The sequence below is a fragment of the Sus scrofa genome, chromosome 7, assembly GCF_054392235.1.
Source record: "Sus scrofa isolate SSC_HxYL_T2T_F1_AM1 chromosome 7, Sscrofa_HxYL_maternal_Yorkshire_Landrace_v2.0, whole genome shotgun sequence".
NCBI classification, from domain to species: domain Eukaryota; kingdom Metazoa; phylum Chordata; class Mammalia; order Artiodactyla; family Suidae; genus Sus; species Sus scrofa.
This window is the reverse complement of record NC_139389.1, coordinates 27,948,227-27,968,371: the sequence shown is the minus strand read 5'-3', so window position 1 is coordinate 27,968,371 and position 20,145 is coordinate 27,948,227. Positions and strand designations below refer to the sequence as shown.

The 20,145-nt window shown below is 53.2% G+C and overlaps 1 protein-coding gene and 1 non-coding gene across 4 annotated transcripts; both read right to left on the bottom strand.

Annotated features, from left to right (window-relative positions):
- Window positions 1–228: 228 nt before the first annotated feature.
- Window positions 229–16,427, bottom strand: PRRC2A (proline rich coiled-coil 2A). Of its 3 annotated transcripts, XM_084965853.1 has the most exons (31): window positions 16,264–16,427; window positions 14,232–14,406; window positions 13,560–13,737; window positions 12,831–12,930; window positions 12,664–12,736; window positions 12,198–12,341; window positions 11,902–12,053; window positions 11,633–11,712; window positions 11,340–11,482; window positions 10,585–10,675; window positions 10,251–10,467; window positions 9,369–9,843; window positions 8,721–8,911; window positions 8,200–8,497; window positions 7,620–7,830; window positions 5,554–7,419; window positions 4,930–5,204; window positions 4,607–4,737; window positions 4,247–4,376; window positions 4,057–4,142; window positions 3,637–3,870; window positions 3,355–3,495; window positions 3,163–3,234; window positions 2,879–3,046; window positions 2,610–2,692; window positions 2,221–2,431; window positions 2,030–2,128; window positions 1,680–1,892; window positions 1,470–1,564; window positions 1,044–1,134; window positions 229–931 (listed from the first exon to the last, which is right to left on the bottom strand). In XM_084965853.1, exons 2-31 carry the CDS (start codon window positions 14,341–14,343, stop codon window positions 791–793), a joined length of 6,501 nt encoding a protein of 2,166 aa, XP_084821979.1. In that variant the 5' UTR covers window positions 14,344–14,406; window positions 16,264–16,427; the 3' UTR covers window positions 229–790.
- On the bottom strand, window positions 13,929–14,059 carry LOC146401474 (small nucleolar RNA SNORA38). The gene has a single exon (XR_014811731.1). It is a non-coding gene; the product is annotated as a small nucleolar RNA SNORA38 (small nucleolar RNA).
- Window positions 16,428–20,145: the final 3,718 nt, after the last annotated feature.

Genomic DNA, 20,145 nt, shown 5'->3' with positions numbered 1-20,145 from the left:
TGCTTTCAGGCTCGGTAAAAACAATTTCTAAGCAGCTGCAGACCTAAATAGCTTGAACACTGGGTCTGTGACAGCTATAAAGGCACTTCCTGTTTGTGGACAGGACCAGAGTCACATGTGGCTGCAGATTCATGTTACTCCCTTTCAGGTGCAGTTGCCACCCCGTCCCCCTTTTAGCTAGTGCTGGACAAATTGAATAGGACAGAAACCGAACGCCAGGTCATAAGCTTTTTAGCATCTGCCCAGACCTCTTGGAACACTGGCTCAGGGACATAAAAGGCAGTGACTCAGTATCTTGCTGGAGAAGCCATGTTGAGACACTGGTTGACAGTTTATGGAGTTCTACCTCTCAGATGTCCCACCACAGCCCCAGATGTGTGAGCAAAGCCCTATAGGACCGGCCCAGCTGGGCATAAGCAGATTTGCCCAGGGAACCCCAACTCTAAAATCCCTGGCCCACAAAACTAAAACTTTGGGGTAGTCCGTCATAAGAGATCACTGAAGCAAGTCACAGTTCCTTGACCAAAACCACTCCACAGATTAGCTGGCATTGAATGATGACACAAGACTGCAACCAACCAACCCATCCCCAAAATCATTTTGGAAATATTTTTTTAATTCTTTTATTCTTCTTTTTTAACAAAGGGCCCCAGGGACAGGGGACCAGGGGAGTGGGGAGGAAGGGGAGCAAGGCCCCAGCCCCACAACCCTTCCCCTCCTGCCCCTTTCCCCCTTATATATTTATAATCTATATACAAGCCCCGGGGGGTGGGGGGCAAAGGGAACTCCCTCAGCGGGGTGGGGGCAACCCAGGCTCCTTGTCCCCTCGGGACCCGGGCTCCTCTGCCCTTCGGGATGGCCCTTCTCGAGATGGTGGCCCTGTCCGCTCCCAAGGCTTCGGCATCCAGCGCAGGGCATCTGGTGGGGAGGCCTGGGAGACAGGTACATGTGGAAGAGATCATATTGGGAGGTCAGGGATGGAAGGAAAGGAGCTCAGACGATAACTCAATTCAGACTTAGGACCACAGGGGTTTCTCCTTCACCTGCTGGTAGAGGTCGATGCGCTGGGTGCGGAAAACTCCACTGTAGGTGGAAGGTGGGGCCTTGAGACGGGAATTGAGGCCAGAGAAAGACCTAAAAGAGAAAGGGTATTTGAGAGAAACTTTCTCCCCCCCCACCCCTTTTAAGGCCACAGCTGCGGGAGAGGGAAATTCCCAGGCTAGGGGTCTAATCGGAGCTGTAGCTGCCAGCCTACACCACAGCCAGGGCAACACGGGATCTTAAACCCACAGAGTGAGGCCAAGAATTGAACCTACATCCTCACAGACACCATGTCAGGTTCTTAACCTGCTGAGCCACCATCAGAAATTCCTATTTGAGGCAAATCTAAGACCCATCCCTGGACCCCAAAGTCAGCTGGTCCTTGGGGATAGGCAGTCTTCATCTTCACCCCCATTTCCTTCTCTTGCCTTCCAGCTGGGGGAGTACGTGACGACCCAGGTCCCCCAAGGTTGCTGTTCAGTTTTCGGTAATCCTGGAACGGCTTTAGTTCTACAGGGTGCAGCTGAAGGAAAAAGAACAAAATTCATGAGCATCCTTGGTCTCAACCCTCTCATCTTGGGATACTGAATCCCTGCCCCCAACTTTCTGGGTTCTCGAGCTTCAATCTTGTTCCTTACCTCTGCTCGCCCCAAGCTAGGGCCAAAGGGCCTGGCCGGTGAAGGCAGCACCCGAGCAGCAGGAGCAGGCGGAGGCCGCACAGCCAGGCTGGGGGGCTGCAGAGCAGGACCCACAGGTAACAGAGAAAGGGGCGGTGGAGCAGGAGGTGGTGCTGGTGGCAGGGAGCCAAAGTTTACCACAGGCAGCTGTGAGTCCACCATGGGTAGAAGCATCTGTAATCAGAACATAGGAGTGTGTGCTGGGGGCAGGGGAATGTCAGAAAACCAGGGATAGAGTCCAAACAAGTAACAAAAGAGCTGGAGATTAGAAGGAAAATAGAATGAAGGAGGACTGGGAAGACAAAAGGTACCTGCTGGGCAGGAGCCCCCGAGGGGAGGAAACCACTCTGGCCACCAGGTTGCAGAGGAGTAGAATAAAAATCTGAGGGGGATGGCAGATCCTGGCGCACCTGTTTGGGATCGGGGAGCAATGTCAATTCCCCCAAAGCATTCTTCCCCTGACTCCTAACTCCCCAAAGCCCAGGACCCACCCACCTCTTACCTGCAGCAAGGGTGGATCTGGCAAAGGGCTAGGGCAGAAAGCTGGAGAGTAGAGGAAGGAAGGTGGAGGGAAGAGAACTCCTCCGGCTGGCAACTTCCCCAGTTCTGCTGCTTGCAGTGCTGAGAAATCCAGAAACTGGCCCTTGACGGCTACCCCAGAGAGCAGTGCTGAGGGTGGGGTTGGGCCCGGGGGCAGATATAGGGGCTGTGATCTGAAGAGAAATGGGGTAATGGGGGGAGAATGGTGTTAGGAAGCGAGTCATTTACTCCTTCAGTCTGAGTATCTCTTAAGTCCACTCGCCTCCAGATACCCTAAAAATGTTTCCCCCTTCCCTCTCCCCTGAAACACAGTTGCATTTCCTTCTGAGATCCACAGGGATCTAGGGTTACCTGTAAGGGTGCAGTGAGGGTGTCCCAGGGCGGAAGCCTCCATTGTTGGGATGCAACTGAGAGTCTATGGTTCCCCCCGAGACCTACAGGAGAGTAAAAATGGAACAACTCCTTTTTCCTGGACAAGAAGAGCGCGCCCACTCCACCCACTATAGCAAATGCAGGGAAAAAAATGACAGAAATAAGTATTTAGAAACTAGGAATTGGGAAAGCTTGATCTTAGGAGAGAGCAGGCAGAAAGGGGCTCTGGGATAGGAAATAGGACCTACCTGAGAACTGGGAGGCCCAGGGCTGCCATAGAAGACCTCAGGGTACAAGCGTTGGCCTGAGGAGCTGGGCTCTGGGCCACAGTGTGCAGAACCCAGGCTCTTGGACTGAGGCTCAGCTGAAGCAGAAGCACTGGGGAGCAGCTCCCAGTCTCGAGCGATGGGAATGGCCTGTGAAGAAAAAGCCTTGTTCAGGGCTTACTGGGCAACCTGGAGGCACAGTCACTCCCGGACACCTTTCACCAGAAGTCTGAGGCCTTCCCACCAAACCTTGCTCCCCCGCTCACCTCCGTGACTGATGCCGTTAGCTCCTTCTCTGCTTTTAAACTGTCTCCTACCACTAGGCACAAATCCGAGTCCTGTGACGATGAGACAGAGGAAACTGTCCCGTGACTCCGACGTGCATCCTCCACACCCCACTTTTAGTCCTCCTCTTCTCCCCACCCAGCCCAAGACACCTAGATTTAGCCCATGCAGACCTTGTCACTGGTGCCAAACTGGACTGGGGGACCAGGTCGATGGGCCGACCGGAGGGAGCTAGGCTCTGGGCCTCGGTCTGTACGCTGCAATCGCTCTGTGCCAATGGGCCCAGGGGGCAGAGGCTGCTCCCGTGGCAGCTCCTGGGTGGGGCGACAAGTGAGGTGGGGTTGAAGAAAGCAAACGGAAGCCCAATCAGCACGCCCAGGAAGAGAAAAGGGGAGACAAAGGGAAGGCAGAGGTCTGAGTCCCAGAAACGTTCTTATCCTTTCTTGGGCATTTACCTTTCTATCCCCATCATGGGGGGCAGGTGGCCGTCTCCTAGGAGGTTCAGAGGGTTCAGAGCCAGGTGGACCCTCACCAGGAACAGCATTCAGGGGTGAGGGGCCTCCAGGCCGCTTGGGGAGCCCGTCTGCTGCCCCCTTGAGTCCTCCATCAGGGGAACTTCGCTGGCTGCAGGGACCTGATGACACCTGAGAATCCCCACTCAGGTCCACCCCACTGTCAGACTGACTCATCTGAGAGGAGTGGAGAAGGTGTTATGTCAGAAGAGAAAGCACCCCAATATCTGACTGAGATACAACTACAGGAAAGAGATAACTAACTACATGGCAGGACGGCCCCACACTCCCAGGAACAGGCAGGGAAGTACAACCAGCACGCAACACAATCCCAGCTCGGACACCCCTCCCATTCTCACTCACCTCTGCGCCAGCCACATCTTCAAACGGACTCAGGGGTTCCATCCACGGCTCCATGGAGCCAGGCTGGTAACGCTTTCGGCCAGCGGCTGGGAAGAGCACGGACAGAACAGAAGGGAGAGAAGACGGTTGTGCGGCCCGTCCGGCTCTACGCCCTCTAACGCAGCCTTCCTCTCTGCTCAGCTTAACTCACCGGCATGTAAACGATTCCAGATGTGAGGGCTTAGGGCCTCTGTTCCTGCATCTCTGGACTCTCCCTGAGGGCCCGGGCCCTCGGGTTTAGGGCCCAAGAATCCAGAGGTGTGAGAAGATGGCAAAGATTCCTAAAGGTGAGAGAGACCAGAAGTGAAACAGGAATGAAGTGGGAACTGGAGAAAGTAAGTAGCTGGGACAAGGTGTCCTACGTGTGGGCAAAAAGGGAGACACACGGGAGACAAGCAGCAACTAAGGATTTGGGGCAAAAAACAATGACAACAGAAAAAGTGCAGAAAACATAGGCAAAAGCCTTCAAAAGTGAGAGCAATGAAGCCCAACCTCAAGCCCCATTCCTCACCTCCTGCAGCAGCTCCGGTTTTCTGGGAGGCCGTTCTCGACGTTTGGGGGGGAAGGGATTAACCCCGGCAGAGTCCTGGGGTGTTCCGCCCACCCCCCTCACCATCGGCCCCGGCTCCTCAAAGTGGGGGTCTGGGGAAAAGGGGAAATCGATCAGCATCTGCCCTGCTCTATTACTGACCCAAGTTTTCCTCCTAATCCACCTCCCAATCCTTCTACCCTAAGCAGACACCCAGCATCCAGGCTCCAAGGCCAAAGAAACTGGTCCCTCCAGCACCTGACCTTTGCTGGGCATGGAGAGCACCCCTAGCCCCTCCAGCTTACCGGAAGTGACACTGTTGCTGTTGGCCCTCTGAGGGTCATACCGGGCTGGGGGCCGAGGCGGCGGCGGTCCTTGAGGGGTTTGGGAAGGCCCAGTTTTGGGCCTTGGGTGCCCCCCAGGTGCAGCCCCATTTCCTTGGCGGCTGCTGAGCTGGGCCAGAGCCTGTTGGATGCCAGCAGGGTTGCTGTGGATAACTTGGTCCAGGCGGAAGACAGCAGAACTGCTGGGGGGCGGGGGAGGCAGCGGCAGCCCTGGGGCCCGCTCTTCCGGAGGACGGCTGAAGAGAACAGAGCATCAGCTCTAGCATTTACCCAACTGTTAATGTTTTCCAAGTCAAAACTCTCCTCCCTCTCTATGTTCAACCTGTCCTCTGCTAAAACCCAGATGAGCACTCCTAAGAACTCTAAGCACACGCTCCACTGAGGGGAAAGCAAACACGGGTGGTCCTGACTCTGTCAAGTGCTTTCCAGGTGCTTTACCTCAACACAGACAACCTGGTGTCTCACAGTGGCCCCAGGCTGTGCCCTCAGACCGCAAACTCTACAGCAGCCCACCTCCCCGTAGGTTTTCTTTCCCACCTGCTTTTTAACTCTAGGAAGAAACCTAACAACGTGCACTCTACCCACCTTCGGTTCTTGGGAGATGGCCAGCTTCTCTTGTCCCCTCGCCCTGGGCCTGTCCTTCCTCCAGGCCCCCCACCTCCTCCTCCACTGTTGCCGCCACCACTGCTGGCCTTGCTGCTTGGACCCGGGCGCCGGTTCTGCCTTTCCATGCCAGGCCGCTGACTCGAGAAGCTCCGCTTGCTCAGATCCTTGGCTCTCTGGCTCAAATCTCCACGGGACATGTTTGAAAGGCCTGGTCCGCCTCCACCTCCACCGCCCCCGGGAGTCCCCACGGCTTTGGAAGTTAGTAGTGCTGGCGGTGGAGCCTCTTTGTCCCCTCGGCGTTCACTGGCAAAGTCGCTGCTCTCTGACGCAGTCTCCCATTCCTCATTGGCCTGGTCTGAGTTCTGGTTTGACAGGTCGGGAGACTTGGCAGCTGCCCGGCGAGGCGGTGGGGGCACTGCTACCGTGGGGAGGGCCTCCTCCGGTCCCGGAGCCGAGGTTGACAGGGATAGGGAAGAGGGCTTGCCCTCGGCCCCCCTCGCAGCATTCTCCCGTTCCTGCTTCAGCCTCCGGAAGCGAGGTGGTTTGTCCTGCTGCTGAGCCCTCCCGTGTCGCCTCCTTCTGGGCCGCTCCCCATCTTCCACACCCAGGCCCATGTTACTGCCTCCACTGCTGCCTCCGCGGGCCACAGGGGACAGAGGCCCTGTGAGCAGCTTCTCTTTCAAAGGCTCCTTACTTGGTGGCAAAGGACCCGTTGGAGGCTTCTTCGGAGCCAGGGACTTGGTTGGAGGGCTCCAGCCTGGGCAGATGGGGGGAGGAGGCCGCCCGCCGCCCCGGCCCCGGCGTGACGGCACCCCTCTGGGAGTGAAGACTCGCCCACCTCGGGCAGTGGAAAAACGGGCTGGGGCTGGCGAAGGGGGCGCTCCTGATGGTGGGGGAGCAAGAGGGACCTGGGTGAGTACCCCTTCCTTGGGTGTGGGGGCCTCTTTGTCTGAGGGGGCCAGATCACTCTCATGGGTCTCACTGCCTGTTTCTGAGCCCCGCTGCCGACGCCGCTTGGGGATCTCTTCATACTCTGAGCCCTCACTTCGTGTCTCACTGGCAGTGCGGCCTCGGGGAGCAGGCGGATGGTTTGGTCCCCCTGTCCCTCCTCCACGACCATCATCTCCTCGGAACTCTCGGTAACTACGGAACTCTCGGCTTCGGGCTCCCCGCCCTCGTCCCCCATAGGTTCCCCGAAAACCCCTCCCTCTGGCAAAGTACTCCCCTCGGCCCCGACCCCGGCAAGAGGTAGGACCCACTCTTTCGTAGGAATAGTCCCTCCGAAGCCTCGGGGCAGGGGAAAGATTCCCACTGGGTGGGGTCTCCTTGGGGCCCCCTATCTTCCCCTTGGCCGTCTTCAGTGTGTCTGGCTTTGGAACCTTGGGGGTTTCATCCCCCTGTTCCAGGGGCTTGGGGGGCAGCTCTTCAACTTTTGTAGCTAGTGGGGGCTTCTTGATAGGCCCAGCCCGGCGGGGAGGGGCCCCTGGCTCCTCTGGAGGGATTCCCCGACGACTGCTGCCCGGACGAGGACCCCAGCGCGTCTCAGTGCGGCTCTCTCTTCGAGGCGGTGGGGGGCCTTGGCCTCCGACTCCACGGGTAGGCTTTCGACCAGCTTCTGGGCCTGTCAGCTGTGGTGTCTCCTCCTTGGGAGTTTCCTTCTTGGGTGGTGGAGCTTGTATCTTGGCTGCCTCATCAGTGCCTGTGGGCCAGGGGAGGGGACGGGGCCCTGGGGGAGCTGGCTCCTCCAGAGGGAAGCGAGGAATCGGGGGTCCAGGGGCTCCATTTTCGGGAAAGCCTGGATAACTGGCCAGATAGGGCGGTGGGGGTACTGGAGGGGTCTCGCTCCTGAAGAGGGAGACAGAAAAGAATTGAAATAAGTATCTCAAGATGAAAAAAACAAACTAGGTGCGGCAAAAGAACACTTTATTACTATGAACCAACACTCCTTTCACACTTACCCCATCCATTCACTGATAATCCAAAGTACCTGTCTCCTAGCCTAGACTCCTCACTAGCAACTCACCCATTTCTCTACACAGACTCACCTCATCCCCTTGCCCTCCTCGTCGGTAGCCTGGCGCAGTGGTGAGGTAAGGGGGCGGGAGTCAGTGGCTGTGGTGGTGAAGACATCTCCTACCCAGGCCAACTTTGGATCCACTGGTGGGGTGCCCCGATCTCGTAAGAGGGGGGCTGCATGGCGCTCAAATGGCTCTGAACTTGAGCCTCCACTGTCTGAGCGCTCCCGGGGAACTAGGCCTGAGAAAACAAAACAGTATGAGAAAAATAACCCTCCATCAGGCCCTCCAGCCAAAAAGCATTTCCCCAACATAACCCTCCACATCAGCTGAGACAATGTCAGTGCCTTCATCTCCTGGGCCTTGTCTGCTCCCCACCAACATAGTTATTCATGAAGTTCCCCTATAAATGAATCACCCCCCACCTCCCACCCCAAGTAAATACTAGTTATAGAAGGACCACTGCTTTTTTTTTTTCTGCAACAAAGAGCTATCTCAGCAGTGCTAAGCTCCCTTAACTGATGGCCCTTGATCCCCATGGCAAGATGCTGACATCCACTTCTCAAGACTAAGGCGTCCCCCAACCCCCTACCGCCCCATGGTCCCTTACCAGAGGGATGCACACCGGGGGGGTAGAAGTCCAGAGGGGGCCTGCCCTGGAGGAGCCGGGGGTCCACATAAGGAGGAATCATCATCCATCGGGGATCAAAGTTCATTGGGGGCATGGGCGGGGGCCGGCCCAGAGCACCAGGGTACAGGGCCTTTGGGGGTGGTGGAGCAGCCTGTGGAGCCGGCACAGCCCCCATAGTCACAGGCTGTGGTGGTGACGGGGGTACTGGGGCAGGTGGGGCAGAGCCCTGTTGATGCTGCTGCCACTGCTGCTGTTGTTGCTGCTTTAAGAGCTGCTCCTGGGGAAGGACAAAAAGAGATGAGAAAAACATCAAAGGCCCCAGACAGGAAAAAGAACTAGCAAAAAAAAAAAGTTACTATACAAATGTGATAATCTGGATTAGATGGAAACTCAAGTGACACAACGGAGGCAGAACTGGTAGAACACAGAAAGAAACTTTTGGACAGGATGAATGTTGAAACCAAGGAGAGAAACAGCCTTTAGAAGTAGCTTTGTTTCACCTGCTGTTGCCGCTGGAAACGAGGCGGCAATGACTTCTGATATTTAGGGTAGCCTAAGCCTTGGCTGGGGGGCTGCCGGGTAGGACCAATCCCATCACCCTTGGGTTCCACCTTTGGTGCTGGCGGTGTGGCAGGTGCAGGAACCTCTTCTGGTGATTCAGGACCCTCTTTTGAGGGCAGCTGGGGTTCCACTGCATTAAAGAAAAAACAATAATTAGAGTGACCTAACCCGCCAACAGATATACCATAAACACCGCCATAATTTCAGCTCTCACCTCTAGCACCCCCTCTAAAGGCAAGACTTTCTCATTTTAAAACCTGTAAAAACCCTTCATGGCCTCTTAAGAGCCAACAGTGGTGGCATTAACTTCCCATGAAATGCCAAAAATAACTTTCTTCCGTCTTCCTCCATGTTAAATCTATGGAAAGTAGTTTTAGGTCACTACTTATTCAGGAGTAGAGACAACAAAACCTTTCCCCCTTAGAGGTCCATATAAGCAAAAAGACCTTTTTCACTACTACCACTGACACTCCAATAAACCCAACAGCTGCCTTCTCACATACTCCCATCTTCACCACCTGCACCCTCAACCCCAAGCAGAGATCTGGAGATCTGGCACCTGGTAGTACCTGTCACCATCCCCATACCTGGGCTGGCTTCGAAGCTGCCACTGCTGGTGCTACTGGTACTGCCACCACCACTCACCAGGGTGGGAGCTGGAGCCACACCTGGAGTGGGGGTGGACTGGGCAGGAGGGGCCTGTGCCGGCTCTTCTGGTTCTTTTTCAGGTGTTGGGACTGGTGCCGGTGAAGGTGCTGGAGGTGTGGGGAGTTCTTTGGGGACTGCAGGTGGTGGAGCGGGGGCAGGAGGGACAGCGGGTGGTGCCGCAGGCTCTGCCTTGAGCCGCTTGTCGGGTGCCCCAAACTTCTCATCAAGTCGCTTGAGCTTCTCGGCACAGGCAGCCCTGCGCTCCTCTTGCATGCGTCGCTCCTCCTCCTCTCGCCGCCGCCGGGCCCGCTCCACAGCCAGGGAGATCTCAGATGAAGACTGCTTCCGCCGCTGTCGCCATGCCTCATCCTCGTCTTCAGGTGCTGGGGGCTTGCAGGGAGGGCCCCCTCGATCCTGTCAGTGGGCAGACCCGGCAGGGCCAGGGGTGTCAGTTGTTATGTTTCTTATGGTCTCTTGAACTGACTGACCAACTGTCTCTAGCTGCATGTGCCAAGACCAGGCCCTGGGGTGGATGGCCTCTCCAGGTAATGACCAATTCAGTCTATTTCCTCTTCCACAGACCCAAACACCCAGGTCTCCTTGTTTTTCCTAATTGGCACCCCAATTTCTCTTTTCACCCAGACTCGCCTAACACCAACAATGTTCCAAACCCTTTCTGAGATGCTCCACAGCCCTACACTTCCTGCAGCCCGTTTTCAGCTGCCCTCCCTCCAGCTTCCTCTAGTACTGCTGCTTCAATTACTCAGCTGAAACTAATCTCCCACAACTGACCCTCTCAACCCCTTGTTGTAGGCACTCACTGGGTAGTCCCCAGGGGGGCCCCAGTTCCCGGCGGGGCCCCGGTGAGGTGGGGGTGGGGGAGGCTTTGGGGCAGGAGGCCCCGGCTCTGTCTCTGGAGGCCGAGAGGTCTCTGCCCAGGCCGTCTTGGGAGGGGGCGGTTCGCTGCCGGGGGAGTTGCCCTTTTTGCCATCTGCTTCAGGGGGCCGTTCCTCACCGGCAGCTGCCTGGGACTCCTTGCTGTGAGCAGACCAAGAGTGGAATTAGAATCAGCTGCAACCCCAGCGCCTTTAAGAGCATATCATCAGTGTGAGAGAAACGGAGCCCCCCTCCCTTCCCCAGAGGTCCCCAACTCACTGGCCCTCAGCTCCCTCCTCATCAGAGTCTCGCCCGTCTTCCTCATCGCTGAACTTGAGCTTCTCAGTGTAGTCGACCTCCTCATGGGCCCCTGAGGGGACAAGGAGAAGGGTAACCAAGCACTCTGCTCTCCAATTTCAGGAAGCCTCCGGAACACAGGAAGGAGTCCGGAGCTGCACGACGGGAGGCACTACCAAGGCCAACTACCCTTCTCCCGCTGACCTCCAGCACCACCCTCACTCCTCTTAGGTCTCTACCAGGCCTTAGCTTTCCTCCATCTAGCTCCCTTATCCTTCAATGCCTGCTTCTCTCCCATGTGACTGGATTTTTTTCCTCATCAGTTTTTTTTTTTTAATGGCCGGACCCTTGGCACAAGAAAGGTCCCAGGCTAGGGGTCCAATCGGAGCTGTAGCCGCTGGCCTACGCCAGAGCCACAGCAACTCGGGATCGAAGCCGCATCTGTGACCTACACCACAGCTCACGGCAATGCTGGATCCCCAACCCACTGAGCAAGGCCAAGGATCAAACCTGCAACCTTATGGTTCCTGGTCAGGTTCGTTTCTGCTGCACTACAAAGGGAACTCCAGATTTTACTAAGACTAAAACAGGAGCTCCCTGGTGGCTCAATGGTTTAAGGACATGGCATTGTCATTGCTGTGGCTCAAGTGTGATCCCTGGCTGGGAACTTGTGTGTGCCACAGGCCCAAACAAAACAAAACAAACCCCCACAAGCCCTAAAATACTGGTCTACTCACCTGCCCAACCATCATCATTCTCCTGGTCCAACTGGTCAAACTCTTTGAGATTATCTTCTTTAAGAATGGAAGGCCGACCCACAGGCTCTACGAGGCGCATTGGTGGCCCTGAGCCTCGGGGGCCTGCCACACGGGGGAAACGGCTGTGTATGAAAAAGCAAATGAAAGAAGAGAATAGAAGAATGACATGTCGTATAATGACATACAAGACTGAGCCTCCTGGCTAGAAAACCATCTCCTGCCCAGCAGGCTTCCCCAGTACCCAACCACAAACCCAGAACTGGATTACTCACCTAGGCCCATCAGGAGCGGGGTATCGGTAAGGCCCCTGGGGTCCATAGGGCGGAGGGAATGGGAGATATGGGGGATACATCTGCAAAAGAGCCCAACAGTAGCTGCTCAGAGGGCTATCAAATAGCCTACCAGCTCCCTAAACCTATCGTCCTCCCCCTTCACTTTACGTTATAGACCCCTACTCTCCAAATGCCCCCTCTGAACACCAAGTCTTCCTAACTCTCTAGCTTCCAGTGCAACCAATCCAAAACATGATCTCCAAACTCACAAAGGGCGGCATCATTCCGCGGTAGGGAGGGAACTGGGGTGGGCCTGAAGGCTGCAGCCCACCCCGGGGATCATGGCCGTGATGAAGTTTGGAGTCCGGGCCCTCCAGCTCATCAGGGCCACGCCCACCTCCGTCCCTCCAAGTTGTGGAATCTGTAATTTTGGAAAAAGCAGAGTGAACATAGATGAAAACGATGGGGAGAAAGATGAATAAGAGAGCACTCAGCTGAGATGGAATAAGGCAATGTCCTGGCCAAAAGGGAACCACTCATTCACTCACTAATGGCAGCCACTCACTTTGGGGGCGGAGGCTTGGTCCGGGCCCAGACGACTGTTCGGCAGACTCCCTTTCCTTGGCAGCCTTGTCCTGGTCGCCAGCCGCCTGCAGGGTCGGAAATTCCTCTCGAGAGAATCGTGACAGTAGGCTTGATGCCCTTCCACCTGTTGGGGATAAGGTACAAGAGTAGGAGACAGAGGTACATGTACTGAAGATGCACTATGAGACAGATACCAGATCCAGTTATACCTCCAAACTCACTTGCCACATATCAGGTGCTCATTCCCCAAGAAATAAGGTCAGTTCTGGGACCCCCTCCTTACTCTCAAGTGAGACTGAGATAAACTTGCTCATGAGCCCCATAAAACTGAACATGGGATCCAAAATGTAAGACAAAGAAGAGTAGGTACACACTGCTGTAGGTACAGTGCAGGGCTCCTGCCTCAGGGCGCCCAGAGATACCTCCCCAAACCCTGCTGCACTAACCATCTCCATGTGCTCCATGGGTGACGCTGGCTTGTGCCCAGGACTTTACCCCGCTTGGAACCGAAGGAGTGTTCTGAGAAAGCAGAAATGATAAATGGTGATGTAGGTGAGGAGCTACAAGCCATTCCTGCCCATACACCTTAAATAACATCCAGGTCTTCAGATACCTCTGGGGCTGCTGGGGGTCGTTTCGGTTGGTTGGAGGCAGGCGTCTGTGAAGCCGGCAGTGGCTGCGATTCCGGCGGCTGAGCGGTTGAGGCATCGGAACTGAGGGGATGGTAGGATGGGAAGGTCATCCAGAGCTTGAAATGGCTCTGGCTCCCCTGCTGCTCCAACTGATGGAGGATAAAGACTGATCCCAGGCTTCCTTGCTACCGTTTATAAATACAATACCATAAACTTGTCATCCATACCATAGGCTGTCATCTGTTCTTCAAGCTTTCTTTCTGTGTGAAAGCTAAAGGAACCATTCCTTAGTCATCTAACAGGAGTCTTTCAACAGGCAGAAGAGAGTCTTCCCTCTTTGTCTCTGACTCTCATGTGGCCAGGCCAGACCAAGCCCCAATTCATTCTGAAGTCCAAATACTCATGGTTTGTTTGGGGTTTTTCCCTGTCTTTCTAGGGCTGCATCTACAGCATATGGTAGTGCCCAAGCTAGGGGGGGAATCGAAGCTGCAGTTGCTGGTCTACACCACAGCCACATCAATGCCAGATCCGAGCAGCATCTGTAACCTACACCACAGCTCACGGCAACACCAGATCCTTAACCCACTGAGCCAGGCCAGGGATTGAACCCACATCCTCATGGATACTACTCAGGTTCGTTACCAGTGAGCCACAATAGGAACTCCAAAGTTAAAGTACTCCTTAACTCTAGGTCCCCCAAGCCTGTCTACCTCTTGGGGTCGGACTGCTCCTGTTTGCTTGCCCATCCTGTTCCGTCTTTCGGCACTAGTGAGACGTTGGGGTCATTGCCTTTGTTCTCGGCTTTCAGGCTTGGAAGGTTGGCTGGGGGTGGCATACGCCGAGCAATAGCAACTTTCCCGAGACTCTGCAGGCCATGGCGAGGGGCAACTGGAGAAAAGATGAAGGTGAAAAATGCTTCACACTGAAGATCTGAGCATCCTACCTCAGGCCCCATTTAGACATTCTCAATGTCTTATTATCAAAGTTCTCTCAGAAACCTTCCCTCTCTTTGTCCCCAGGTAATCTCCAAAATCCTATCAGGAAGGAAGGAAGGCAGAGATGCTTTACATTCAATACTTCTATGTAGGATGGTTGAACTAGAGCCTGCAGGGAGCAAGCTGGCCCCAGACGTCTCCAAGTCCATATTTCTTTGCCTCCAATTCTTACGTGTCCAAAGACAGGAAACCACAGACACGCCTTTGTAGGAGGGTACTGGTGTTCACCCAAAGTGCAATGTACCCCTACAGGACCCAAGATAAAGCTGGAAAGTCTCTAGTGTTCATCTAATGTTTTGATATAGGTTCCCTTCAAAGAGCTCTGAAACACACACCCCATTCATGCCCAGCCTCCAATAATTAGGAACATCTTTGCAGGACCCTCACCAGCGGGTTTCTGGATCTCTAAGGACTTGCCCTTATACGTATCAAACAGGTTGAGCGAGGAATACTTCTTTCCATCCTTCCCCTTGGCAGTCGGCCCCGAGCGATCGGACATTGCGCTGGAAGCTCATTGAGTACGTTGGGTCCTGCAGGCACCTCCCCCAAAACGTGCCGGAGCCTGTGGGCCAGACACCAAGTGTTTCCATCTCTGCTCCATTTAGAGACATCAACAAAAGCCTAGATGCACCCTTTCATTCTCATCAGGAGCTCAGATATATGGTCCTCGCTTATCTTTTCCTCTGGCCTATTCAAATACCCCAGGTCTTTTTAAGCAATCACGATCAACTGAGCTCCCAACAGAGCCCAAATGCCATGTTCCCTCTTCCCCCCAAGGCACCTCTTGCCAAGAAAACCCAAATAAAAATCCAGTATTTTCCTAATATAAACTCTCTCCTCTTTGTGCCACTTTATAAAGGGTAGCATCCTTTTTATTATCCCCACAAGTAATAAGCTCTTCTCTCTCCACCAAAATCATTTCGTAGACCTACAATAAAAAAAAGAAAAAAAAAAAAAGGCAAACCCAAGGCCTAGAAAAAACCAGAGACCTACAACTCCATCATGTAAGGAACAAAGCTTTAGATCTCCTACTTGACACCAGCTTCCTAACTGTGCCCCAGGTTCCATTCCCAGAAGCCTCACTCCCATTTGGGGAGCTTCGCAGGAAGGTATGCCAGGAGTTAAGGATTTTATGAGCTTGCTCAGCCAGACTGGGGGCTGGTGCCATAGAACTCCTCAGGGAACAATTGGGGCTCTACACTCCCAAGCTATACAGAACCAAGTACTTGGGATATACCATTTCCTACACTTGCCCCATCCCAGCTCCGGAAAAAAAAAAATCTGTCTCCACATGAAGTACTGGTGGGCTCTGGTTTACCCTATGAAGATGTGAAAAAAAACAAAGCATTATGGATCCAACTCAAGCACATCAGGTAACCATGGAGCCAAGGCCAGAACCAACTTCATTTTCCTATCCCCAGTAAAAACGCCCATCGGTAGTCTTCTCTTTCCCTAATACCCCCTGCTCCCCAGGTAGGCCAAACTCTGCATCAGCAGTCAGTTCCTGAGTGTCCAGGCATTCATTTACAGAGAATGGTGCAAAGGAAAGAAATGGGGGTTGGTGGGATATCCATACAGTACCAGGATGAAAACTGAAATCAAGAACTTTAAGACAGGTTAAATGAGGAGATGGGGATTGCTTGGTAAGTATTTAAGAAGACCAGTCTGAAAATAAATTTATGAGAAAAAGGGGGAAGAGATGAATTGCGGAGTGAAGAGATTAAAGCTAATAAAGAGAATAAGAAAGCAAGTGGAAAATAATACATGTTAAGCAAGATGGATAGGAAAAGGGTGCAGACCACAGTAAGGGGGCAATGTAAAGAGAACTAGAAGAAATGGGGATTGAAATAGAAAGGAGGTGATGGGGAATAGCAAAAATGAAAAACGCAGAGAGGAGATTGAGGAACGTAGAAAGCACAGATGCAGGATAAAAGCAGGGTTCTAGAGTGGGAGTGACCTGACGCGAAGTGGGGCGTCAAGAACGAGGGACCCTAGCGCTGGGTGATGGGAGGGGGTCCACTATGGAGGACAGTCTTGAAGAGAACGGTCAGGCATAGCCCACCCCAGACCGGAGGCTGGAAAGGGGGCCCACAAATAGGGGTGAGAGGCTAAGACCGCAAAGGAGGGTGAGGAGTTACGGCCCAGGAGGGGAAGGTCGCCCAAAGAAGCCAGGAAGGTGGGTGGGTAAGGGGAAGCTACGTTCAGAGAAGGGTTGGAGATGCGGGTCCCAGGGTGGGAGTATCGGAGGGGGAGGGGCAGGCAGGCCCGGCAGCAGGAGGACAAAATGGCGGCGGCTAATGGCAGCTTCTCCTCCCCCCGGCCCGCCGCCGCCGCCGCCGCCGCCGCAGCCGCCGCCGCCGCCGCCACCACCGCTCCTGCGCCGGAAAAGGGCGTTAGCATTCGGCTCGCCCAGACTCACCTGGCCGGGTGCGCGGGGGTCCGGGACCGGGGTCTAAGGGCTCCCCGGGGTGGGATGGCGGTGGGGCGGGGGCGGATGGCGGCGGATGGCGCCGGGTTCGGCTCCTCCCGTCTCCCTCGCTCACTCCGCGGCTGGGCTCCGACTAACGGCCCATCCGGGCAACCGCCGCCCCCGGGAGCGCCCCCCCCACCTCCCGCCTCCCTCCGCGCTTAGACACGCCTCTTGATTTGCATAAAGGGCGGGGCGCTTCCTACCCTATGCCTCATTACTTCCAGGGCTGTCCTTATTTTTAAAAAAAAGGCTGAGTGTGAGAAGGTCTTTATTTGCATAAAGAGGAGGGACTTACAAGCGCTAGGACGCCGGTTGGCTGAGGTGGAGGGCTCACGGCGTCTGCCGTTGGGACGTGTAGAGGGGGCGGGAATGTGGCGCTAGGAGGCCGAGCGGTTGGGGCGCAGAATTTGCGCGACAAAAAGGGAAGAAAGAGGCGGAGCGTGCGTCGTGCGTTTCTGAAAAGATGGCAGCGGAGAGACGTACGGACGCTGAGAGTGGAAGGAAACGAGGCTAGGTCCGTGGTGCTTTCCGCGGAGGAGATGGAGCTAAAGACGGGGCGGAAGGGCTTAGCCACCGGAGGGCGGAGCTTACGTAACTAGGGACAAGTCCCAGCTCACACATCTCTTCGCGAGAGGAGAAAGCACCAGAGGGGCGGGGTCTTCATTTATTAAATCACGTCATGCAAATAAGGTGAATAGACAGGCCAATCCAAGGGTCCAGGGGAGTGCACCACCGGCACTACACAGCGTAGGCATTCTTTGGGTAGTTCTATTTGTTTGCATGATATATGCAAATCACTTGAACAAAGATAGGCTAAGAATAACCTATTCATCAAAATATTGGCAATCAATGACTAAGACAGACATTTAATTTTATAATTTTCATGAGTGTACTTGTTTATCTGATATACTATTGGCAGTGTGTATTCACTTCACCGTGGGTTTAATTCTAGGAAGTGCAGTACTATTTCCCTGCTTTGTCTCCTATTACTGTATTCCTCTGCTCGAATTAGATCTACTATCTGTTCAGCAAGTCATTCAACAGCTATGATTTTTTTACCATTAAAGATACAAAGAGGAGTTCCCGTCGTGATTCAGCGGTTAACGAGCCTGACAAGCATCCATGAGGACACAGGTTTGATCCCTGGCCTCATTCGGTGGATTAAGGATCTGGTGTGGCTGTAACTGTGGTGTAGGGCCGGCAGCTACAGCTCCGTTTGACCCCTAGCTTGGGAACTCCCATGTGCTGCGGGTGGGGGTCCTAAAAAGCTAAAATAAAATAAAATAAAATATAGAATAGGAGTTCCTGTTGTGGCTCAGCAATAATAAACCTAATACCCATGAGGACTTGTGTTCAAACCCTGGCCTCTGGAAGTGGTTTAAGAATCCCGCATTGCTGTGAGCTTCAGTGTAGGTCACAGACACAGCTCTGATCTGGCGTCATTGTGGGTTGTGGCATAGGCCAGCAGCTGTAGCCCTGAATCCAATCACCCCCAGGCTGGGAACTTCCATATGTTCAGTGTAAGTTCGGCCCTAAAAAGACAAAATATATACATATATAGAATAGATTTTTATTAACGCAATCTTTTTTCCCCAGGCTAGGGGTCAAATCCAAGCTGCAGCTACTGGCCTAGGCCACAGCCACAGCAACACCAGATCTCAGCTGTGTCTGTGACTTATACTGAGGCTCACAGCAATGCTGGATCCTTAACCCACTGAGTGAGGCCAGAGATCAAACCCATATCCTCATGGATACTAATCTTAACCTGCTGAGCTACAATGGGAACTCCGGAAATTTGTACGTTTTGACTGCCTTCATTCATTACCCCTCCACTAACCACAAATCTGATCTTTTTCTTTATGAATTTGTTTGTTGAAGTATAATTGATCTACAAAATTATGTTAGTTCTCGGTACACAACATAGTGATTTGATATTTCTGTACATTTCAAATGATCATCACCATAAGTCTAGTTACCATCTCTCACCATACAAAAATATTACATAATATTTGACTGTATTTCCTGAAGTCTACATTTTATATCAGCGACTCAATTATTTTCTAACTGGAAGTCTCTATCACTTAGTCTCCCTTATCTATTTCTCTCCTCCCCCACCCCACAGCTACCTGTTTGTTCTCTGTACCTATGATTCTGTTTCTGCTTTGTTATATTTGTTCACTTGTTTGATTTTGTAGATCCCACATAAGAGATCATACAGTGTTTGTCCTTCTATGTCTGACTAATTTCACATAGCATGATACTCTCTGAGTCTAGCATGTTGACACAAATGACAAGAGTTCATTCCTTTTTTCTTCCTTTCTTTTCTTTTTTTTCTTTTTTTTCTTTTTTTTTTTTGTCTTTTTTGCTATTTCTTGGGCCGCTCCCACCGCATATGGAGGTTCCCAGGCTAGGGGTCTAATCAGAGCTGTAGCCACTGACCTACACCGGAGGCACAGCAACGCGGGATCCGAGCTGCGTCTGCGACCTACACCACAGCTCACGGCAACGCCGGATTGTGAACCCACTGAGCAAGGGCAGGGATCGAACCCGCAACCTCATGGTTTCTAGTCGGATTCGTTAACTACTGCGCCACGACGGGAACTCCCCTTTTCTTTTTTTTCTTACTTAGCCCCCCTGCAGCATATGGAGTGCCCAGGCAAGGGATCAGACCCTGAGCCACAGTTGCGACCTACGCTGAAGCTGTGGCCACACCGGATCCTTTAACCTACTGTGCTGAGCCAGGGATTGAACCTCTGACCTGACACTGCAGAAACGCCGCCGATCCAGTTGCGCCACAACAGGAACTCACTTTCTTTTCTTTTTTTTTCTTTTTTCCTTTTTTAGGGCCACTCATGTGGCATATGGAAGTTCCCAGGCTATGGGTTGAATCAGAGCTGCAGCTACCGGCCTACACCACAGCCACAGCAATACCAGATCCGAGCCACCTATTCAACCTGCAGCACAGCTCAAGGCAACGCCAGATCCGTAATCCATTGAGTGAGGCCAGGGATTGAACCAGCATCCTCATGGATACTAGTCGGGTTTATAGCCTGCTGAGCCACAACGGGAACTCCCATGCATCCCATAGATTTTTGGATTATTGTATTTTCAGTTTCTTTTGTCTCCAGCTATTTTTAAATTTTCTCTTTAATTTCTTCAGTGACCCATTGTCAACAACTATGTTTTAAAGGCACTGGAGATATGCATAGAATATTATAGAAGTAGAGGAATAAAAATCAGACTCTGCCGGGACATGTTCAGAAATCTTCTAGAAAAATGTGTCTTATTAAGTTAAATGAAGAACTAGTTAAGATTTAGCTAAGTTTGAGAAGAGGATGCATATCTCAGGCCCAGTGAGCTAGTCAGCAGAGGGATAGGTTTAGAGCCTATGCATAGGCTGGTGTGACTAAATTAAGGAACTGCCTGTCAGTTATGGAAAATGAGAGCATAAAATATATGAAGAATTTGGTAAGAATTTTCTTCTGAGGCTCATGATGATGGTTGAGATGACTTCATTTCTCAAACTTTCAAAGTGATTCTCGGAGTTACCGTCGTGTCTCGGTGGTTAACGAATCTGACTAGGAACCATGAGGTTGCCGGTTCGGTCCCTGCCCTTGCTCAGTGGGTTAAGGATCCAGCGTTGCCATGAGCTGTGGTGTAGGTTGCAGAAGTGGCTTGGATCTGGCGTTGCTGTGGCTCTGGTATAGGCCTGCGGCTACAGCTCGGATTAGACCCCTAGCCTGGGAATCTCCATATGCCGAGGGAGCAGCCCTAGAAAAGGCAAAAAAAACAAAACCCACAAAAAACCGAAGTGATTCTCTGTCCCCCTTT